This window comes from Coptis chinensis, chromosome 4 (genome assembly GCF_015680905.1).
Source record: "Coptis chinensis isolate HL-2020 chromosome 4, ASM1568090v1, whole genome shotgun sequence".
NCBI lineage: Eukaryota > Viridiplantae > Streptophyta > Magnoliopsida > Ranunculales > Ranunculaceae > Coptis > Coptis chinensis.
In genome coordinates this window covers 87,104,083-87,121,118 of record NC_141459.1, presented here as the reverse complement: position 1 = coordinate 87,121,118, position 17,036 = coordinate 87,104,083, and the positions used below count along the sequence as shown (strand labels likewise).

Below are 17,036 nucleotides of genomic sequence, written 5' to 3'. Positions count from 1 at the left end.
CCAAACTCTCTAAAATCTCCAAATCAGGAAAACAATTGAAACCAGATCTCACCGTCACCTACGGGTTTCGATAAATCTTTTTTTCCTTCCTTATCACGATAAAACCACTGTCTCCAATGTTCACTGCACAGTGCACACAACCTCTACAGCAATGAAGAAAAACAGGTTACACTTTATCTTTGAGTAATCAAATGCTAAAGAACAGAACATTAACTTACTTTTTCTTTGAGTGTCACTATACAAGCTGTAGAGGATCCTTGAGCTTTGGTATCTGAATAGGCTAAGTTCAACACTTTATTGCAAAGATTAAGTTAGATTCTTCTCAGAACTCTCCATAGAGGGGATAGGGTCAGCCGGGAAAACTTATCGGCATTAGTTTGTTTGTCTCATACTGTTGCAGAGGGATGAAACAAATGGCAATCAAGTACATTAACTGCACATGATAAACTGATACTTGAGAGGTTTGGGGTCTCTCCTTCCAATGTGACTAATCATAAGACATGAATTTGCACCGGTCTGTTTCGGAAGGAGGGCTGCAGGGCCTTCTCAACTTTTGTACGTTCGAGTTTATGTTGGAAAGAAATCTTTACCGAAAAAATGATTGGCTTAGTCATTTATGCTCTTTACGATGTTGCTGATGTGTAAATGATGGGTGTTTTGAAAAAAATGAGACCTAGCATTTCTAATTGATCCATCTGTTTGAAAATGGGCACCTTATTAAACAACCTTGATGTTGATTCTGCAGTTCACAAAATCAAATCACCTCAAGAATTTCTTTTTCATTTTTATTTTCTCCTTTGAAAATATACACTTTAATGGTTAGAGCTGAGATATATTTTAGCATACACTAGATTGTGTGAACTGTGCTGTTAATGTTGTTCAGTTTTTACTTGCATTTATCAGCTGATTCCTTCTATCATAGCAGCTTAGAGATATATTTTAGCATATATTGGATAGTGTGAACTGTGCTGTCAACATTTTTCCACTTTTACTTACGTTTGTCTGCTGCATTCTCTCTGTCATAGGAGCTGAGTTCCAAGCCAGTTATCTGGGCTTGATGATAGAAAATACTGAAGTTGAGCAGCTTGGAATTGCGAGAAAGGTGACCATCAGCAAGGATTCAACCACAATAATTACAGATGCTGCGTCAAAAGATGAGATCCAGGCTAGAATAGCTCAGATAAAAAGGGAGTTGTCCGAGACAGATTCTGTGTATGATTTTGAGAAGCTGGCCGAGAGAATTGCCAAGTTGTCAGGTGGAGTTGCAGTTATAAAGGTGGGTGCAGCTACAGAAACTGAGCTTGAGGATCGTAAGCTCCAGATTGAGGATGCAAAGAATGCAACTTTTGCTGCCATAGAGGAAGGGATCGTTCCTGGTGGTGGTGCTGCATTGGTTCACCTATCAATGTTTGTTCCTGCAATTAAGGAAAAACTTGATGACGCTGATGAACGGCTAGGTGAACGGCTAGGTGCAAACATTGTGCAAAAGGTAAGTGTACCAGCAACTTTTTTCTATTAGAACTGTATGTGGAGTTGAGAGTAGCATTGATAGGCTAGGTGAAGCATCTTTTATTGTTATTCAGAGTCATTTTATACTGTGCAATCGTTTCCCTGGCCTCTAACTCCAACTATGCACTGTGATATAGTTGTTTTTGCTGGTATAGGTTCTATTAGAAACTCAAGTAAAAGCTTTTGCTTTATACTGTTTCTTTTAGGGAGTGTTCAAGCATAATTGATGTTTGGATTGTTGTCTAGGAGATGTTTTCAGGCGCTGGTACTAGGTTATTTCCCAATTTGTTTGTACTTGGTTTATTTCTTTTGAAGCTTCTTACTAACAAATTGGGACACCAACATACTGTTGTCTAGAATGTTTTTAGCTAGCACTATCAATTGGTTTGCATGTAAAATATGGCATCACCAATTCACTCATGTAAGTTATTTCTTTTATTTCTCATTCTTTTTTTTAGGTTAGAAATTTAACGAACTCTGGCTTGCCTTTTTCAAATGATCAAAACTATTTGTTTTCAAATGATCAAAACAATTTAACCACTGTAAGTCACACGGTTTTAGATAATTTAGAGAAGAGTTTGCCTGGTGATCACTGTGAATTCTTTAAGCTTTTCTTTTAAAGGCTGGTTTGACGAATGAAGCCAAACAAATTACGCTAACTGTGTCGAACAAGGATTTTGATCTTAATATGCCGTCGTCCAGAAAAGTCCAGCCATTAAGACAAAATATGAATGTTAGTGTGGCTGTTTGATTGAAGAAATCGCCCAAGCTTCGAGTGGAGAGCTAATGGGTTCTCATGGGTCTTTGTGTAAACACGCATCAAACACTGGTGAGTAAAACTCTTCATAGTGGTTTTTCAAGTTTCATCTAATTTGAGTTAGTAATTAAGATTTAATATTAATGGGTATGCTTTACTTTTGATGATAATTCAGTATACAACATTGTAAAATGATCGAGTTGTTCTACATTGTTTGTAGCAGTCATATACATTTTGTTCTTTAACTAAACTCTCAAAGTGCGTGTGGTTTCTATTGTATTACTCTATTGAGTTTGTTATGGCTTGAGTTTGTATAGTAGGTTTTGCTCATTGGTAGATTTTAGAGATAAATATCGGTTTCAATACATTGTTCCTAACTTCAATTTCAGACAAGTCAGAAAAGTGATTTGCGCTTCAAGAGTGAACTACATTTTTTTGGAGTCTGTTTGTGAAGTGTTGGAGTCTTGAAGGTGTCTGATGGCTCACTAGGCCAAAGCGTTGGGGATGGGCCGATTCCCATTTCTATCTAGGAAAGAAGCATTAATAATTTGATAAGTTCACAGCAGATGCACTCCATTCATTGAGGGACTTCAATTTTAAACTCTGTTCCAACGTGGAGATGTGCTGTTAAGGTGCCACTTTGTTCCTTAAGTATTGTTATTTTTTTTTCCAGTTGTGATTGTAAGTTGGCTAAATATGATCCTTCGGCATCCGTATTACTATCTATCATCTTGAATCTGAAATTCATTTCCCTGTGTTTGAGAAATCAATGAATTAGTTCCTTTGTTCAGTAGAATAACTCATTATGCTTGCAAAATTGGTAATATAAGGATTGCCTTTAGTAATTTTAGTTGTTGATTTTTAAGAGGAATTTTTCCTGATTGTTATTACAAGTAATATATACAAGTTATGTTTTTATACTAAAAAAACACTATGAGAAGCTATATGAATTTTTTGAGATATCTTAATATATATCTATCTAATTAATTTTATTTTCCAAGTACGTTTCTGAGTAACCCGTGTCAAATAATGTTACTCCAATTAGTATCATGGTGTATGATTTTTTGTATGTGAATCTAATACCACCCTAGCTTTCTGGATGTATGGTACTTAGAGGTTTCACCAGTCTAATGACAGATATTAGCCATGAACATAAGCCTTTTAGGGGATACATTGATAATATAGGCTTTGATCCATTTTGAGTATGTGTGAAAGAAAGTAAGTGACAGCACTCATATCTATCTTTTTAAAGTTGGAGAAACTCATATTCATTTTTGTTATAATTATTTTTCTTTACTTTCGTGAGAAATGCCTGTTCTTTGTTCACACTCTGTTTGATCCATGACAACTAATATACTGAATAGGGAATTCTTGATCTGAAACTGGAATTTGTTTCGCCATCACTTATTAATTTTATGTCGAGGTTGTCTTCACTCCGAACCCGTGTTGCAAGCTTTTTCAAAAGGTTTGTTTTGGCTTCGTTCTTATAGTTTTGAATATGTTCCATGCATGAAATGGTCTCTTACATATATCACTTCCTTAATATTTCAGACAATTACCTTTATGGTCAAAGGTGATGGGAAATTTGGTAAGGGACCTTTTTATGAATTCAAAAGACGCCATTTCAATGAAGATGGAATTAAGTTGGAGATTTCAGGTGATATGCTCAGTCTTATTGAGCAGTGTTATATATTTGGTTATACCTCGAGTCCTCGATCAATTGCTACTTGGTTTACGTTAATGTGAAAGTGTTTTCGATTTTAAATATAAGTTGTTGGTTTCTACACAGAGTATCACATGGGTTATATATAGAGCCTTATGGTGTTGATGTAAATTAGCATGAATGACTAAAGAAAGTCTAGGTGCTTTGAAAGGTAACCGAGTCTACAATCATATATGTATGTGTTGTATTATAATATTTAGTGAATGGTTTAATTGAAAGCACTCTACTATTTCAGTAGTTGAATCATAATTCACTTGGTAATGGAAACCAGCTTAGGAAGTGTTTGATGAATTCCAAGTTGGTATTCTCTTATTCGAATGTACACATTGGTAAAAGTAATAAGATGTCATTGGTAGCTATAGACCTGTAGCTTATTGGTCACTCATCATCTTGCTAGATTATTATTTATTACCAAGAAGGCTTAATTTTTTTTTATACTTTTGATAGTGGCAGGCTACTAAAAGGTCTTGCAAGTGATTCTCACATCTCCTTATCAATTTTCTAGGTGTACAGGGATGATAAATTGAAATTTTAAAAATTATTAAAACTACAGCTAGAATTCCGAAATTCATTGAGATCATATACTGAGTTGATTTTCAATGTGCGTCCCCTACATGTTCATCTAGCTTAGCATATCTATAACATTGAAGTTATTTCTTGAGTCTGTCCTTGGTTAGCTTTATTTATTTTTTTAAACGAATGAGAGATTGGTGGCAAACCAGTGTGTTCTTTTGTCAGTGAATCTGCCCAATTTGAATTTGTGGAGGAATTGTAGGTCTAATTCATATGGAGACCTTTCCTCAGTTGAATTTTCATGAGATAGAAATTATTAGAGTTAAACCTTATAGCCTTTTCCCTATCGAACATTAACATTCACATTCACATTCACATATGTATATATATATTTGGAATGAATGACAAGTATTATGGTTAATTATTGTAATGATCATTGTATAGGTATTGTTATTGGTTAACTTAGAGAAGTTTCTTTTAATGATTGTGTTGGTTGCTTTGTCAAAACTTATTGTATTGTCATATATGAAGTAATTTGTGATCGAAAGATTCCAATAATGAGGAGTATTTTTAACTGGGTGAAGAAATTGACTGAGGAGGCTACTGAAAAGATTGGGGAAGCTTTAATTTCTCAAAAGTGAGCGGAGGAGACTACTGAGATTGAGAAATTCCGGGCTGGTGAATTGGAATTGGCAGGAGTAAAGGCAGCACAAAAGAGGGAATTGAAGAGGAATGGTAGAAAGAGATCTATGTTGTCTGACTTCAACATGCTGATGATGTCTCAGCCCTATAACTATCTACTATCGAGGAGCTCGAACAAGTGAAACATGAGATGGCCATGTTGAGTGATGTAAAGAATCAAGCATTGAGCCATACTGATGATGCGATCAAGATTGCATAAATTCATACCAAGAAAGTGGAATTCCTGTCTGCGGAGTTGTGTCGTGTGAAGGCCTTACTTGATTCCAATGTTAAGTTAAAGTCCAATGAGAGCACAAAAGAGCTGAACACTAAAGCTGAAAGAAGAACTTGATCGAGAAAGCTAAAGCAGCTGAAACAAGGACCACGGAAGCAGAAGCTTTGATTCAACAGCTAAAACAAGAAGTTGAGAAAGCCAGTGCTACCGAAACAAATACGACGGAAGCAGAAGCTATGATAATCCAACTAAAACAAGAACTGGAGGAAGCAAAAGCTGCCGAAATGAAGATTGCTGAAGTGGAAACTTTGATTGAAAAACTAAAATAACTCGAGAAAGCTAAAGCGACAGAAAGATAAATAGCTGAGGCAGAAACTTCAATCGGACAACTAAAACAAGAACTTGAGAAACAACTTATAGTTGAGGTAATTAATGCTAAGAAAGCCGAATCATATGCATTTAAGTTGGTTGATGGAAGATGAAGGCAAAACAGTTTGAGAGTCACGCTCATGAAGCTAATCGGTTAGAGAGATTTGCATCAGTCTTTGACTATTTTGATAGAGCAGTTAGAAGGACAGAGTGGCTTATTGCAGGACACAGGCTGAAGTTGCATCTCTTAGAGCAAAGGTGGAATCCTTAGAGATATCAGTAGAGAGACAGATAAGGGATCTCGAAATTTGATACTGCCAAACAGGAGGCATTGGAGAAATCAAGAATGGTTGAATCACTAACTACTGAGCTTGAGATTGTCAAAGTGGAGATGGTGCAAGCTTTGAACAATGAAATACTTGCAGCTTCAAGTGTTCAGCAAGCTCCTGAATGAGTTGGAATTATCTAGAAATGAAGAAAAGAAAAATAAGAAAACAATGGAGAGTTTCGCGTCAGCTTTACATGAAGTTTCCTCTGAAGCTATAGAAGTTAAGGAAGAACTTCTGTCCACTCACAACTTGAAGATCTTAAGCCTCGCACTTATTCAATGCACAAATGCGCTTTTGCATTAAGTACATCAACCAAAATACTTTAGCCTAAAAATTAATAGGCCCGGACATAATAAATTTAAAAATAGCTGGCCCGACCACAGGTCGGGCAGCATGGCTAATATATATATATATATATATATATATATATAACAACCACTATAAAAGAACAGTCTATAAACGTGTTTTAACTTTAAAACAAGTGCTAGAATCTATTGTTAGGGTTGTCATAAAAACCGATGTAGTTTTTAGAAAACGACGGCTCGGGACATTTGTTATGCTTAAAAAACAATGACGACTTTTAACACTTGTTATTTAACGACGGCCTTCAGCCTTGGTTTCTTACAGTTCGTGGTCTACCTATTTAAAAACGTAAACAACATCCCATGGCCGTCGTTTTTGCACTATTAAAGGGAGATATTGGTTGCTTTTTTGTTATTTATTGTGCCTGCTTGTACCTGTTTTCCACCCATTCGAAAATATAAAAACAAATACTACGACAGAAACTAAATAAATGAAAACTCAATATCCCATTCATTTCATATTTCAAACTCAATATCCCAAGTAACATTTTTTTTTCTACAAACAAGTCTTGAACTTGGAAAATAAAATTAAAAAAAAAAAAAACAAAAAACAAAAAAAACAAAAAAACAAAACAAAACAAAAAACTAGTAAAGGTTTTAAGCCACATGCATGTCCCACTTCAATATCATTGAAGGTTCTTCCTTTTAACTTCAAACAACTCACTAGTAAAGTCGATAATCCAACAATAACAATTCTCCCACCAAGATTTTGCAACTCACATATAGATTGACATGATGACGACGTTTCCCTTGGAGTTGTTAGTTGCCTACACATTGAATATAATGCACACTTGCCTACAACAAAAAAAGAGATGAATAAGGCAAAACTGTATAGAATCATGTCAAGTCATGTCAAATTTGTTAAGGATACACAAATGAGCTATGTCACATGTTTCCTTTTATGTAATATTTGTTATATATTCTTTGTTATTTTTTTCTTTTATACATAATTTGTATACCAAGATTCTTTATGTATAAGTATTACTTCCATGAGAGAAGAATACATCTAAGAGCATCTCTAGATGGATGCATTCGTGGTCGCATTCTTCAAATTTGAAGAAATGCGTAGGAATTTTCCGAATTCCAACTCTAGGTGGACGCATTCGTAGTCGCATCACCTGCTTGTTCGCATTCTTGTTCGCAAATTTGGCAATTTGGATGCGGATGCGGCGCGACATTACCAATATCGTGCGCCATTGCAAATGTTGCCCCACAACTTTTTTGACTTTGACCAGCACCACACGCGCCAGTTGCACTGTCGCGCGCCACTCCTAATGTCGCGTAGGGGTTTTTTTTCACTTGCGCGCCACTCCTAATGTCGCGTGGGTTGTTTTCAAATTATACATGGGCGACATTACAATTGTCGCGCGACAGTGCTAATGTCGCGTGGGTTGTTTTTTGGTAACCGAATTTGCGACCATCTAGAGTTGGTCGAAATTTGCGACCAACTTTTTCATTCGCATACTTCAAATATGAAGAGTATGCTACCACCACCTAGAGATACTATAATTATCCTTCTCTATATGGTATCAGTTTAAAGTAGATTCTTCTTCCGCCTGAAAAAACCCTAGCCACCTCCTTTTCCGGCTATGTACTTTTCTCTCTCTCTCTCAGCTTCTCCATTATCGGTCCAATCTCACTACTTAATTGGGTTTTCTCTCCGCTCGACGACGTTGCTGTTGAAAGGAAAGATTTATTTTTCTTCTTTTCTAATCGGTGGCTGTGGAATACCGAATATTTGTTTATCTTTCACCTTCGATCTGTCTTTTGGTAACATTTCTTTACTTTGAATCGTAACTAAAACATACTACCGTTCATTAACTTGTGCTGACTTGCTTAAGTACTTAATTATTGCTTGCCTGCATAGCTTATTGTTGGCGGCTGGTTTGCTTTGAATATTGGTTTGGCTTGGTTCTTATTGGTTGTGCTTGGTTCTTGTTGACTTTTGGTTTGCTAAAGACAAGGTTCAATTCTGATTGGTATAATTTAAAGTCGTGAGGCTACCAATATTTACATAGCATCTTGCTTTGGTTCTCATTTGGCCTTTTATTAGAGCTTCTTTGGTTTATGAATAAAATCTGGACATCTCCATTGACGTGGCTAGTGGCTAGTGTATGATCAGTTTGTCACGGTTTCATCATCTCAACTATTTATTCGCCGTTTAACTGTCAATACTTTTCGTATACCTCGGCTGGACCTGATATTTCTGGACTTCACCGCTCAACTATATATGACTCTCATCACTATAGGAGGCCTCCCCAGCACTACACAGGTGCACCCGGTCTTGTTGGAGCGCTTCCAACTGTTGGATCTTGCAAACTTTGTCACTCAAGTGGGGATCTTGCTCCAAGTTGTCGCATATGTTGCCTTATTTTGCTAGATCTCAGAGCTCTGGCTCTCTGCACTCTGCTTCACGTATTGCTCCGCATGTATATCATCAGGCTTATTTCTCCAGAAGCCCATATGCACTACAAGAGATGGGGGGCTTTTGCTATGAAATTATTTGCAACGCTTAGAAAGTGTAGCGGATACCATACACTAGCAACGCTTTTAAGTGTAGCTAACAAATAAAATTGGTAGTATCGGCAACGCTTTTAAGTGTAGCTAAAAATATTTCACATTTTTAAGTAAAATGGAAATGGTAGAAAATAATTTTAATTCCTTTTTTATAGTATCATCGACACTTTGGAGCGTAGTAAATAGTCAATTTTTTTTGCTACGCTCAAATGCGTAGCCAATACTCACCTAAAATAGCTTTGCCTACATTTCATTATTTGGTTGCAAATGACAAAGCTTTGGCCACGTTTTATTATTCGTTGCAAATGTTGAATAATTGGACATCATTTATGATTTTTTTTCGTCTTAAGTCCACTTTGAATTTTAATTTCGAATTGAAGGAAAAAACACGGGCTGACATCAACAAAATTTTCATATGTAAATTTAAATTTTCATATGTATAATACTATGTAAATTTACAAAATTTAATTTTACATACATAAATTGAAATTTTTATAAAAATACTATGTAAATTTAAATTTTCATATATAAAATAGTATGAAAATGTAAATTTACATAGGTAAAGAAAACTGTGTAATTTTATACTATCATATGTAAATTTAAATTTACATATATGATGACGTTAACCCGGTGTGTCTTTGAGCCGAAATTATTAATGAAAATTTGTCTTTGAGCCAAAATTATAAATAAAGATTGATGATGTCAACCCGGTTTTCTTTAAATTCAAAATTAAAATTTATGGTGGACTTGGGGCGAAATTATTATTGGGCTTTGTCCTTGGGCAGTAATCACTGATTTCTAGTATCCTTTGGGCTCGGATTTCGACTATGATAAAACCTGGTATAAATGAAGAAAAAAGACGGCAATAAGAAAGCCATTTGAAATATAATAATAATAATATATATATATATATATCTTTTTTGGATGTTTATAATTAGGTTTTTAAGCCTAGAGGCTCGACATCTGTGCCCCTTATTATAGATAATACACTTCTCAATAGTGTTATAAAACCCGCCCCAGCCCGAAGGTTTGACCCAACAGTCTCCTAACCAGATTGGGTTTATTATCATATCATTTAAGCAATTAACCCAATGCTAAACCAATTAACTCGGGCAGTTCTCTGTTAAACTCGAATAAACTGCAATGTTAACCAGTGGGTCGAGCCAATATGGCTAATTGTCTAATTGTGCCATTTTTATAAATTCAAAAGGAAATTGCTTGCGAGCAGAGTCAAACCTTGGTTGAACTACTAACTTAGTGGCATCGTCCCTTCGCCGAGGTGACTCTCCAAGTAGGGTCTGATAACATTATTGCTTCTCGAAGCACCAAATTACGGAAATCATTCATTATATCACATTTGATATCCCATCCTGATTGATCGTTTACAAACTAAAGCTTTTAAGGAACTTGGAAGTAACTATAATCAGATATAATTCTTTCACATGCACTAAAAATTGACTCGGAAGGAACTATATACACATAAACACACAGTAGATCACGTGTAATTATCTAAATAACTGGAAAAGTTTCGGTATACATCTTCCAGTAATTAAATAAATAAAATATTGTGAACAAGAATGAAATTAATTAGAATATAAATATTGATCTAATTCATTATTTTCTTTTAGATTAGTAGCAGGCAATTGAAACCAGGTCTTAGTGGCAAGATGGGAAGATGGACACCCCCATGGCTACCATTGCTTGCGTTGTAAATGCTACTTGCAACCCTTTTGTTCTTCCGCGCCCATTATTCATTACTTCCCGCCGCTCTTGTTTTCACTTGAGCTTTATTTTTTTACTGAAATTTCATTTTTTTTCATAAAAAAATCAAATGGAAAATGGGGATAAGAAAACAAATGAAGTGAGTTACCGAAAGAGAGAAACAAAAAGAAGAACTAGTTAATAACACCGGCCTCCCTCTCTTCTCTTCAGAGTTCCCGGCCCACACACTCTCTCACTCCAGTTCTACTCACTCCCATCTCTCTCTCTCGCTAAATATCTCTTCTCATTTTGGTTTAAACATCTAAAGTCTAAAGCTTTAGATGGTTCTAATTCGGGGAAATTTAGACGTTAAACATCTAAAGTCTAAGGGGGTGTTTGGATTCTATTTATTTATTGCTAAAAAGTGTTTATTAGTGAAAAAACATTTTTTGAAAAAATAAATGTGTTTGGTTTCTATTTAAAAAAAAATAGTTTTTCATCCAAAAAACACTTTTTGGTCCCAAAAACTTGTTTTATGATAATTATTAGGTAAAACTTGTTTTTTAAGTTAAAAACTATTTTTCTTTGAAGGAAACACTTTTGGAAATTTAAAAAGGCAAATGAACTCACCTGGGATGTTTTTAGACTTTTTAGTGATTTATCTTGATATCTTAAAATATATCGAGAAACATAGTGTGAAATCTTATTTGATAAAATAGATTTTAAGAAAAGTCACAACCAATTGAACCAAACATGTTTATTGAAAAACTGTTTTTAGAATAAATACTTTTTCATAAAAGTGTTTTTTAAGAAAAAATACTTTTTGGAAAAAATGAGAACCAAACACCCACTAAAGCTTTTGGTTTTGATGATTCTAATTTGGTGATTTTTTTTTTTTTTTTTTTGCTGCACATTTTGGTTATATAAAAGCCGGTTTAGTCGGATCTCAAGCTAAGCTTTGTGTTCAGGTACGAATTGCTTTTGTTACCTTTATATTTTGGTAAACTAATTACTTTTACATTGTGGGGTTTGATTCCAGGAATATTTAGTTTTATTATTATAATTTTTATTTTCTTTGTGAGCTTGATATCAGGAAATATAGCTAATTGGGGTTTTTTTTAAGTGGCTCTATAACTACAAGGAAGATCAGGTTTGGCGTCTTCAACATTTTGCCGTAATTTTTTTTTTCTGGAATTTTAAGTTGATTGCTTTAATGGGTTTTGTGTGAAAGCCTTTGAACTGTTTTTAATTCAAAAGCTTCAAATTGTGTAAGTAGTTTGTGGAAGATGAGGAATAATGTTGGTATTGATTTTCTGGTTGGACTAAAGTAGTGTATGTTAGTTGTAATTGTTTCCACTTTTACATAGGGCTAAGGCCCCCCTTTATCTCCATCAGTTAAAAAACAGAGCTAGTTCCGTCCACATTCCACCACTCAGTCATTAACAGTTATTTGTAAGCATGAGAGTTTTGTATTTTTGTTTTAGATTTGTTTTCATTTCTCTTTACAAAATGAGTACCATCAGTGTATCAACCGAACAATCCTGGAGCTTCCTGGAAAATATTTCCTTTTATATTTGAGGACAATGAGTCTTTCTGAATCTATGTTTTATAGTCAAGAGCAATAAATATAGAAAATGAGATCTCTTTTGTTGTGACAGTGCTCATGGGCAGTATGTAAATCAATGCTAAATACACTTTTAAACTTGTTCGTACCATGCATCACTGTTGGTTCTCATTTTGGAGTAGATAATATATGATCTGACGTGGCCAAATTTAAGAGGTTTGCAAACGACACTCTCCATCCAGATGATCTCAAGCACACAAATCACATCTGTTCCCACTCATATCTAAGCACAAAAAAATTAATTCATCTCCTCTAGGCAACTTTAGACGTAAGGATGGGGGGACAGTGTTCGTGGCTGGTGCAACTGGTCAAGCTGGCATTCGTATTGCGCAGACTCTCCTGCGTCAAGGATTCACTGTTAGAGCTGGTGTGCCTGATCTTTCTGCTGCTCAAGAACTTGCTCTTCTTGCCTCCAAATACAAAGGTTAGCGCAGCTTAATATATTTCAGATTAAGAGCTGTTCTGAATCAAACATCCCTTCTCGATATATATTTCACATTCATTTATCATTTGATTCCGCACTTGCTCAAAAGTTACAAGAAATTTCTTATGTTTAGTATTTATTGCCTTGCCTCATCGAGAGTAAAAAGAAGAGGCAAGGCAATAAATAATACTCTTAACAACTATAGAGTGAGGCAAGGGGGGAGGAGAGCAGAGGTTATTGAGAGACATGCACATGAGTCTGAACAACGTGCTAAGGAGATCACAACTTGTTTAGTTGAAATTGACCTAAGGTTTGAGGAGTTGCAGAGTTGGAAAGCTGCATCTGAATTGAAACTTGAATTTCTGATGTCGCAATTCGCCAGTTCTCATGTGGTAAGATTTAACCTACTGCATATTTTATCATCCATATTTTATACCACTTTGTTCCTTCTTTTCCAAACTTCGACCGTAGTTCCTAGCTAGTACCCCAGTAGCCCACATGTCTTTCAGAAAGAGAGGTGAGACTGGGCTGATATTTGAGATATTGAAGTTGGGGAAGAAAGGTGGTGGGCAACTTAATATTCAAAGTGGGAATTGGGTTATTGCTCTTTTTAATCTTACTAGTCATATGACTTTGTTTCTTGCTGAAGATGCTGTTATACTTGGTGCTGATGTGAGTAGTGTGTGTTCTATTACTAAGTATATATTGCATATACAAGTTTGAATAAATTCACTTTAAGAGAAAATAGTATGGTTGTGTTAATAAATTTTAGAGTGTAGATTGACTTAATGAGGTAAGGTAGTAAGGTATGCCTTTTTTGGGTAAGCAAGTTTGAATGGTGTCTCTCTTTTAGGATTTACTATTTCAAGGTGAAATTAATGAGGAGATCACATATTTGAGTGAGTAGGAGTATAGAGTGACTTTCGAAAAATAGAAAATGAGAAAGTTGTCAAAATTAGTTATTGATAGAGGGGATGTTAATATATTTGTGCTTACAAGGAATGAATGTGTAAACTTACACCTATCTAGGTTAAGAGTATACCATTTCTGGTATTAGTTGAAATAGGGTAAAATTTTGGACCGTTGGACAGGCAAAGTGAGGTCTTAAAGGGGTCCCTATTAACTTAGTCTTTCCAATTTAAACTTATGTGGTTCCTTAATCTCATTATTTTTCTGCCGCCTTCTCTTTTTCTGCTGGCTCTCTAATCTCACTATCTCTTTTCCAATTGCAGAGTTCAAGTCATGGGGTCTAATGTCTTAAAGATGTGAGGGAGGACTATGAGGTTCTTGGGAAGAATGAATGTTATGATTCGAAGTTGGACAAAATTTCTATGACAAGTTTAACGTCAACATTTTGGATGCATTCACAACTTTTTTGGGTTACATTTTGGATGTTGCTAGTGATAGTATTTTTGGATAAATATGGTATTGTGTATAGTATGTATGATGCATTTTGGGTGATGTTTAATTTGTGTATTTGAATTTGGAGAAGTGTATGACTTACGTTTATTTAGCTTATGGAAAAGTTTTGTTGGATTATATTTTTATTGTTTGCTACCAATTTCAAAACAGGGTAAATTAAAAAGCAGGACAAATTTGTAAGGGCTTTTGCTATGCTAATAAGTGTGCCTAATGATGAAACAATATCTAGCAGTTCAAGTCTTTACCTACGCTTTAAAACATTGTTAAAGCCTGATATTGTATTAAACCACATACTGCTATGGCTAATGTGTAGCCAAAACCCTGAAACATAAAAAACTTCCTAATACGTTTTAAAGTGTTGCTATTGTAATTTTATTTGCAACCCATAAGAGTGTAGCAAATGTCCTATTTTTTTGCCAAAGCTCATACTTCAGGCTACGCTTTGAAGCGTTGCTAATGTATTTCTATTTGTAACGCTTTGAAGCGTTGCTAATGTATTTCTATTTGTAACACATGAGAAAGTGTAGCCAATAGTGTCTCTTCTGCTACGCTTGAAAATGTTGTAGATGGACTGCTTTAATTATGCTGAAATGTTGCTAATGATTTTTTCAGACATAAATATACATTTTATAAAATGCAATTCGAAAATATTATCAACTATGCTTTTAGGTCTTTCAGCCACGCTTTTAAATGTGGATAGAAGAAAGAGTATTAGCCACGCTTTTAACGTTGCCCATAAGCTTTTGTTACGCCACTATCTGCAACGCCACTAAAGGCGTAGCAAATTAGATTTTGCTACGGTTTCGCTGGTATTGGCTACGCTTGCAAGCGTTGCTAAAACCCTCATTTCTTGTAGTGATGGTTATATTCCGCAACAGTCTTATGATCATGCTTATTACTTGGATACGGGTGCCTCCACTCATATGATTGGCAACCCGAACTATCTCCACTAGCGCACACCATACATTGGATCTAACTCAATGCTTCTTGGCAATAGTGATTAGCTCCCTATTACTTACATGGGTAACATGACACTTCCTATTGGGTCTTCTTAGTTTTGTCTTAACAATGTCTATGTTATCCCTGTTAGAAAAATGGATTTGCACAAATCCATTGAGATATGAATGAGTAATTTATCTCCCAAGTTATCCCAAATTGAGATGAAATAGGTTTATCTTAAAACAGTACGTAAAGTGAGAAAAACCTTTTCGAAAGAATGCACTGGTTCGAAATAGTGCATTATGTCGAAAAGGTGCGATCTTTCGAAATGTGCACTGGTTCGAAATAGTGCATCATGCCGAAAAGGTGTGACCTTTCGAAATAGGCACTGGTTCGAAACAGTGCTTTATGCCGAAATGGTGTGTCATTTCGAAACATGTGACTTTTCAAAGAGTTGCTTACTTTTTCCCAAGAGTCACTGTGTTGTTTCGAAGAGGCACTACTCACCTATAAATAGTGGATGAATTTGGAGAAAAAGACACACCAGATCACACAGAGTTCTGATATTTCTCTTCTCTTTCTGTTCTTAGTCAAATACTATGTTGTGTTCGCTGAGTATATAGAATTGAAGTGCTAGCTTTCTATAGAAGGAAATCCATTCTATCTTGGGAGACAGTTTCCCATCAACTTTCAAGCACCGTGAAGGGGAAAATCTGTCTTAAAGACATAGTGATCATCACTAGGCTCGGATTTAATAAGTGGTAAATTAAGTTCATTCGTTGAACTAAAAGGTTTGTTTGTTTGTTGAAATTAAAGGTTTGTTCATGATATATTTGTTATATCAATTTGATTTTTCTTGTTTACTTAACAATAAGTATATTTTTGGAATAAATTTCCAACAATCCCTTCTATGCGCAAAAACTTATTATCTATTGCTCAGTTTTGCCATGATAATAATGTATTGTGTGCATTTGAACACCACTTCTATGTCTTTGATAAATCTAATGGTTGTCTCCTCTTTCAAGGTCAATGTAAAGATGGTCTCTACAAACTACCTTCGCTTCTGCCTCGAGTCCAAGCTTTACATGTGTCTCACCAATCTTCATCACTATGGCATAGTAGTTTAGGACACCCGTCTAGCAAAGTTATGTCTTTCTTAGGGTCGAATAAATTATTGTCATATGAGTTTAAGCACAAGCGGTCTTTCTATAAAGGGTGCGCTATGGGTAAATCCACGCGCCTCCAGTTTAAAATATCTAACAATAGTAGTACTGTTTCACCTTTTACTCTTGTCCACTCTGATATTTAGCAGTCTCCTATTGTTTCACATTCTGGCTACAAGTACTATGTTCTGTTCACTGATGATTTTACACGCTTTACCTATTTGTATTTTATGAAACATAAATCATAGGTGTTCAGTCATTTTCAAAATTTTCTTGCCCATATCAAAACTCGATTCTCCGATACACTTCAAAATTTCCAAAGTGATGGAGGAGGGGAATCTGATAATAGTAACTTCAAGCAACTCTGCTCCTCCCTTGGCATCCATCATCGTTTTTCTGGTCTGCACATGCTAGAACAGAATGGTTTGGCAGAAAAAAAACATTGCCACATAACTGATATGGCTCGTACTCTTTTGTTCATCACTAGTCATGTTCCTTTGAGTCATTGGGTTGATGCCATTTCTACTGCAATCTATCTCATCAACCATCTTCCGTCTCCTATTCTTCAGTGGTCATCACCTTATTCTCGTCTCTATGGAAAGTCCCCATCCTACTCTGACTTACGTATTTTTGGTTGTGCATGTTATCCACATTTAGGAGCTTATATGATTAATAAACTTTTGCCAAGAACTACTGAGTGTGTCTTTTTAGATTACAGCCTGCAGCATAAGGGGTACAAGTTAAGTGCTTTGACCGCTCTACTGGCAT

General features: G+C 35.4%; 1 protein-coding gene, 2 long non-coding RNA genes and 1 pseudogene across 4 annotated transcripts; all 4 read left to right on the top strand.

Moving 5' to 3' along the window:
* On the top strand, positions 1–4,142 carry LOC147505387 (ruBisCO large subunit-binding protein subunit alpha, chloroplastic-like). 2 transcript variants are annotated; one of them, XM_086604129.1, is made up of 5 exons: positions 1–165; positions 1,026–1,489; positions 2,656–2,898; positions 3,631–3,731; positions 3,818–4,142. In XM_086604129.1, exons 2-3 carry the CDS (start codon positions 1,058–1,060, stop codon positions 2,716–2,718), a joined length of 495 nt encoding a protein of 164 aa, XP_086460255.1. In that variant the 5' UTR covers positions 1–165; positions 1,026–1,057; the 3' UTR covers positions 2,719–2,898; positions 3,631–3,731; positions 3,818–4,142. The 2 variants fall into 2 exon arrangements, with proteins under 2 accessions (XP_086460255.1, XP_086460256.1); XM_086604130.1 differs by having other exon boundaries at positions 3–165; positions 1,026–2,338.
* A 917-nt stretch (positions 4,143–5,059) lies between these two features.
* On the top strand, positions 5,060–6,510 carry LOC147505386 (WEB family protein At4g27595, chloroplastic-like; annotated as a pseudogene).
* A 5,026-nt stretch (positions 6,511–11,536) lies between these two features.
* Positions 11,537–12,741, top strand: LOC147505385 (uncharacterized). The gene is made up of 3 exons (XR_015193306.1): positions 11,537–11,664; positions 11,790–11,846; positions 12,577–12,741. It is a non-coding gene; the product is annotated as an uncharacterized LOC147505385 (long non-coding RNA).
* An 18-nt stretch (positions 12,742–12,759) lies between these two features.
* On the top strand, positions 12,760–14,283 carry LOC147505384 (uncharacterized). Its single transcript, XR_015193305.1, has 2 exons — positions 12,760–13,136; positions 13,977–14,283. It is a non-coding gene; the product is annotated as an uncharacterized LOC147505384 (long non-coding RNA).
* Positions 14,284–17,036: the final 2,753 nt, after the last annotated feature.

Coding starts and splice junctions, on each gene's coding strand:
- LOC147505387 (XM_086604129.1), top strand. CDS start 1,058: ATGATAGAAAATACTGAAGTTGAGCAGCTTGGAATTGCGAGAAAGGTG. Junction 1,490..2,655: donor GTGCAAACATTGTGCAAAAG/GTAAGTGTACCA, acceptor CTTCAATTTCAG/ACAAGTCAGAAAAGTGATTT.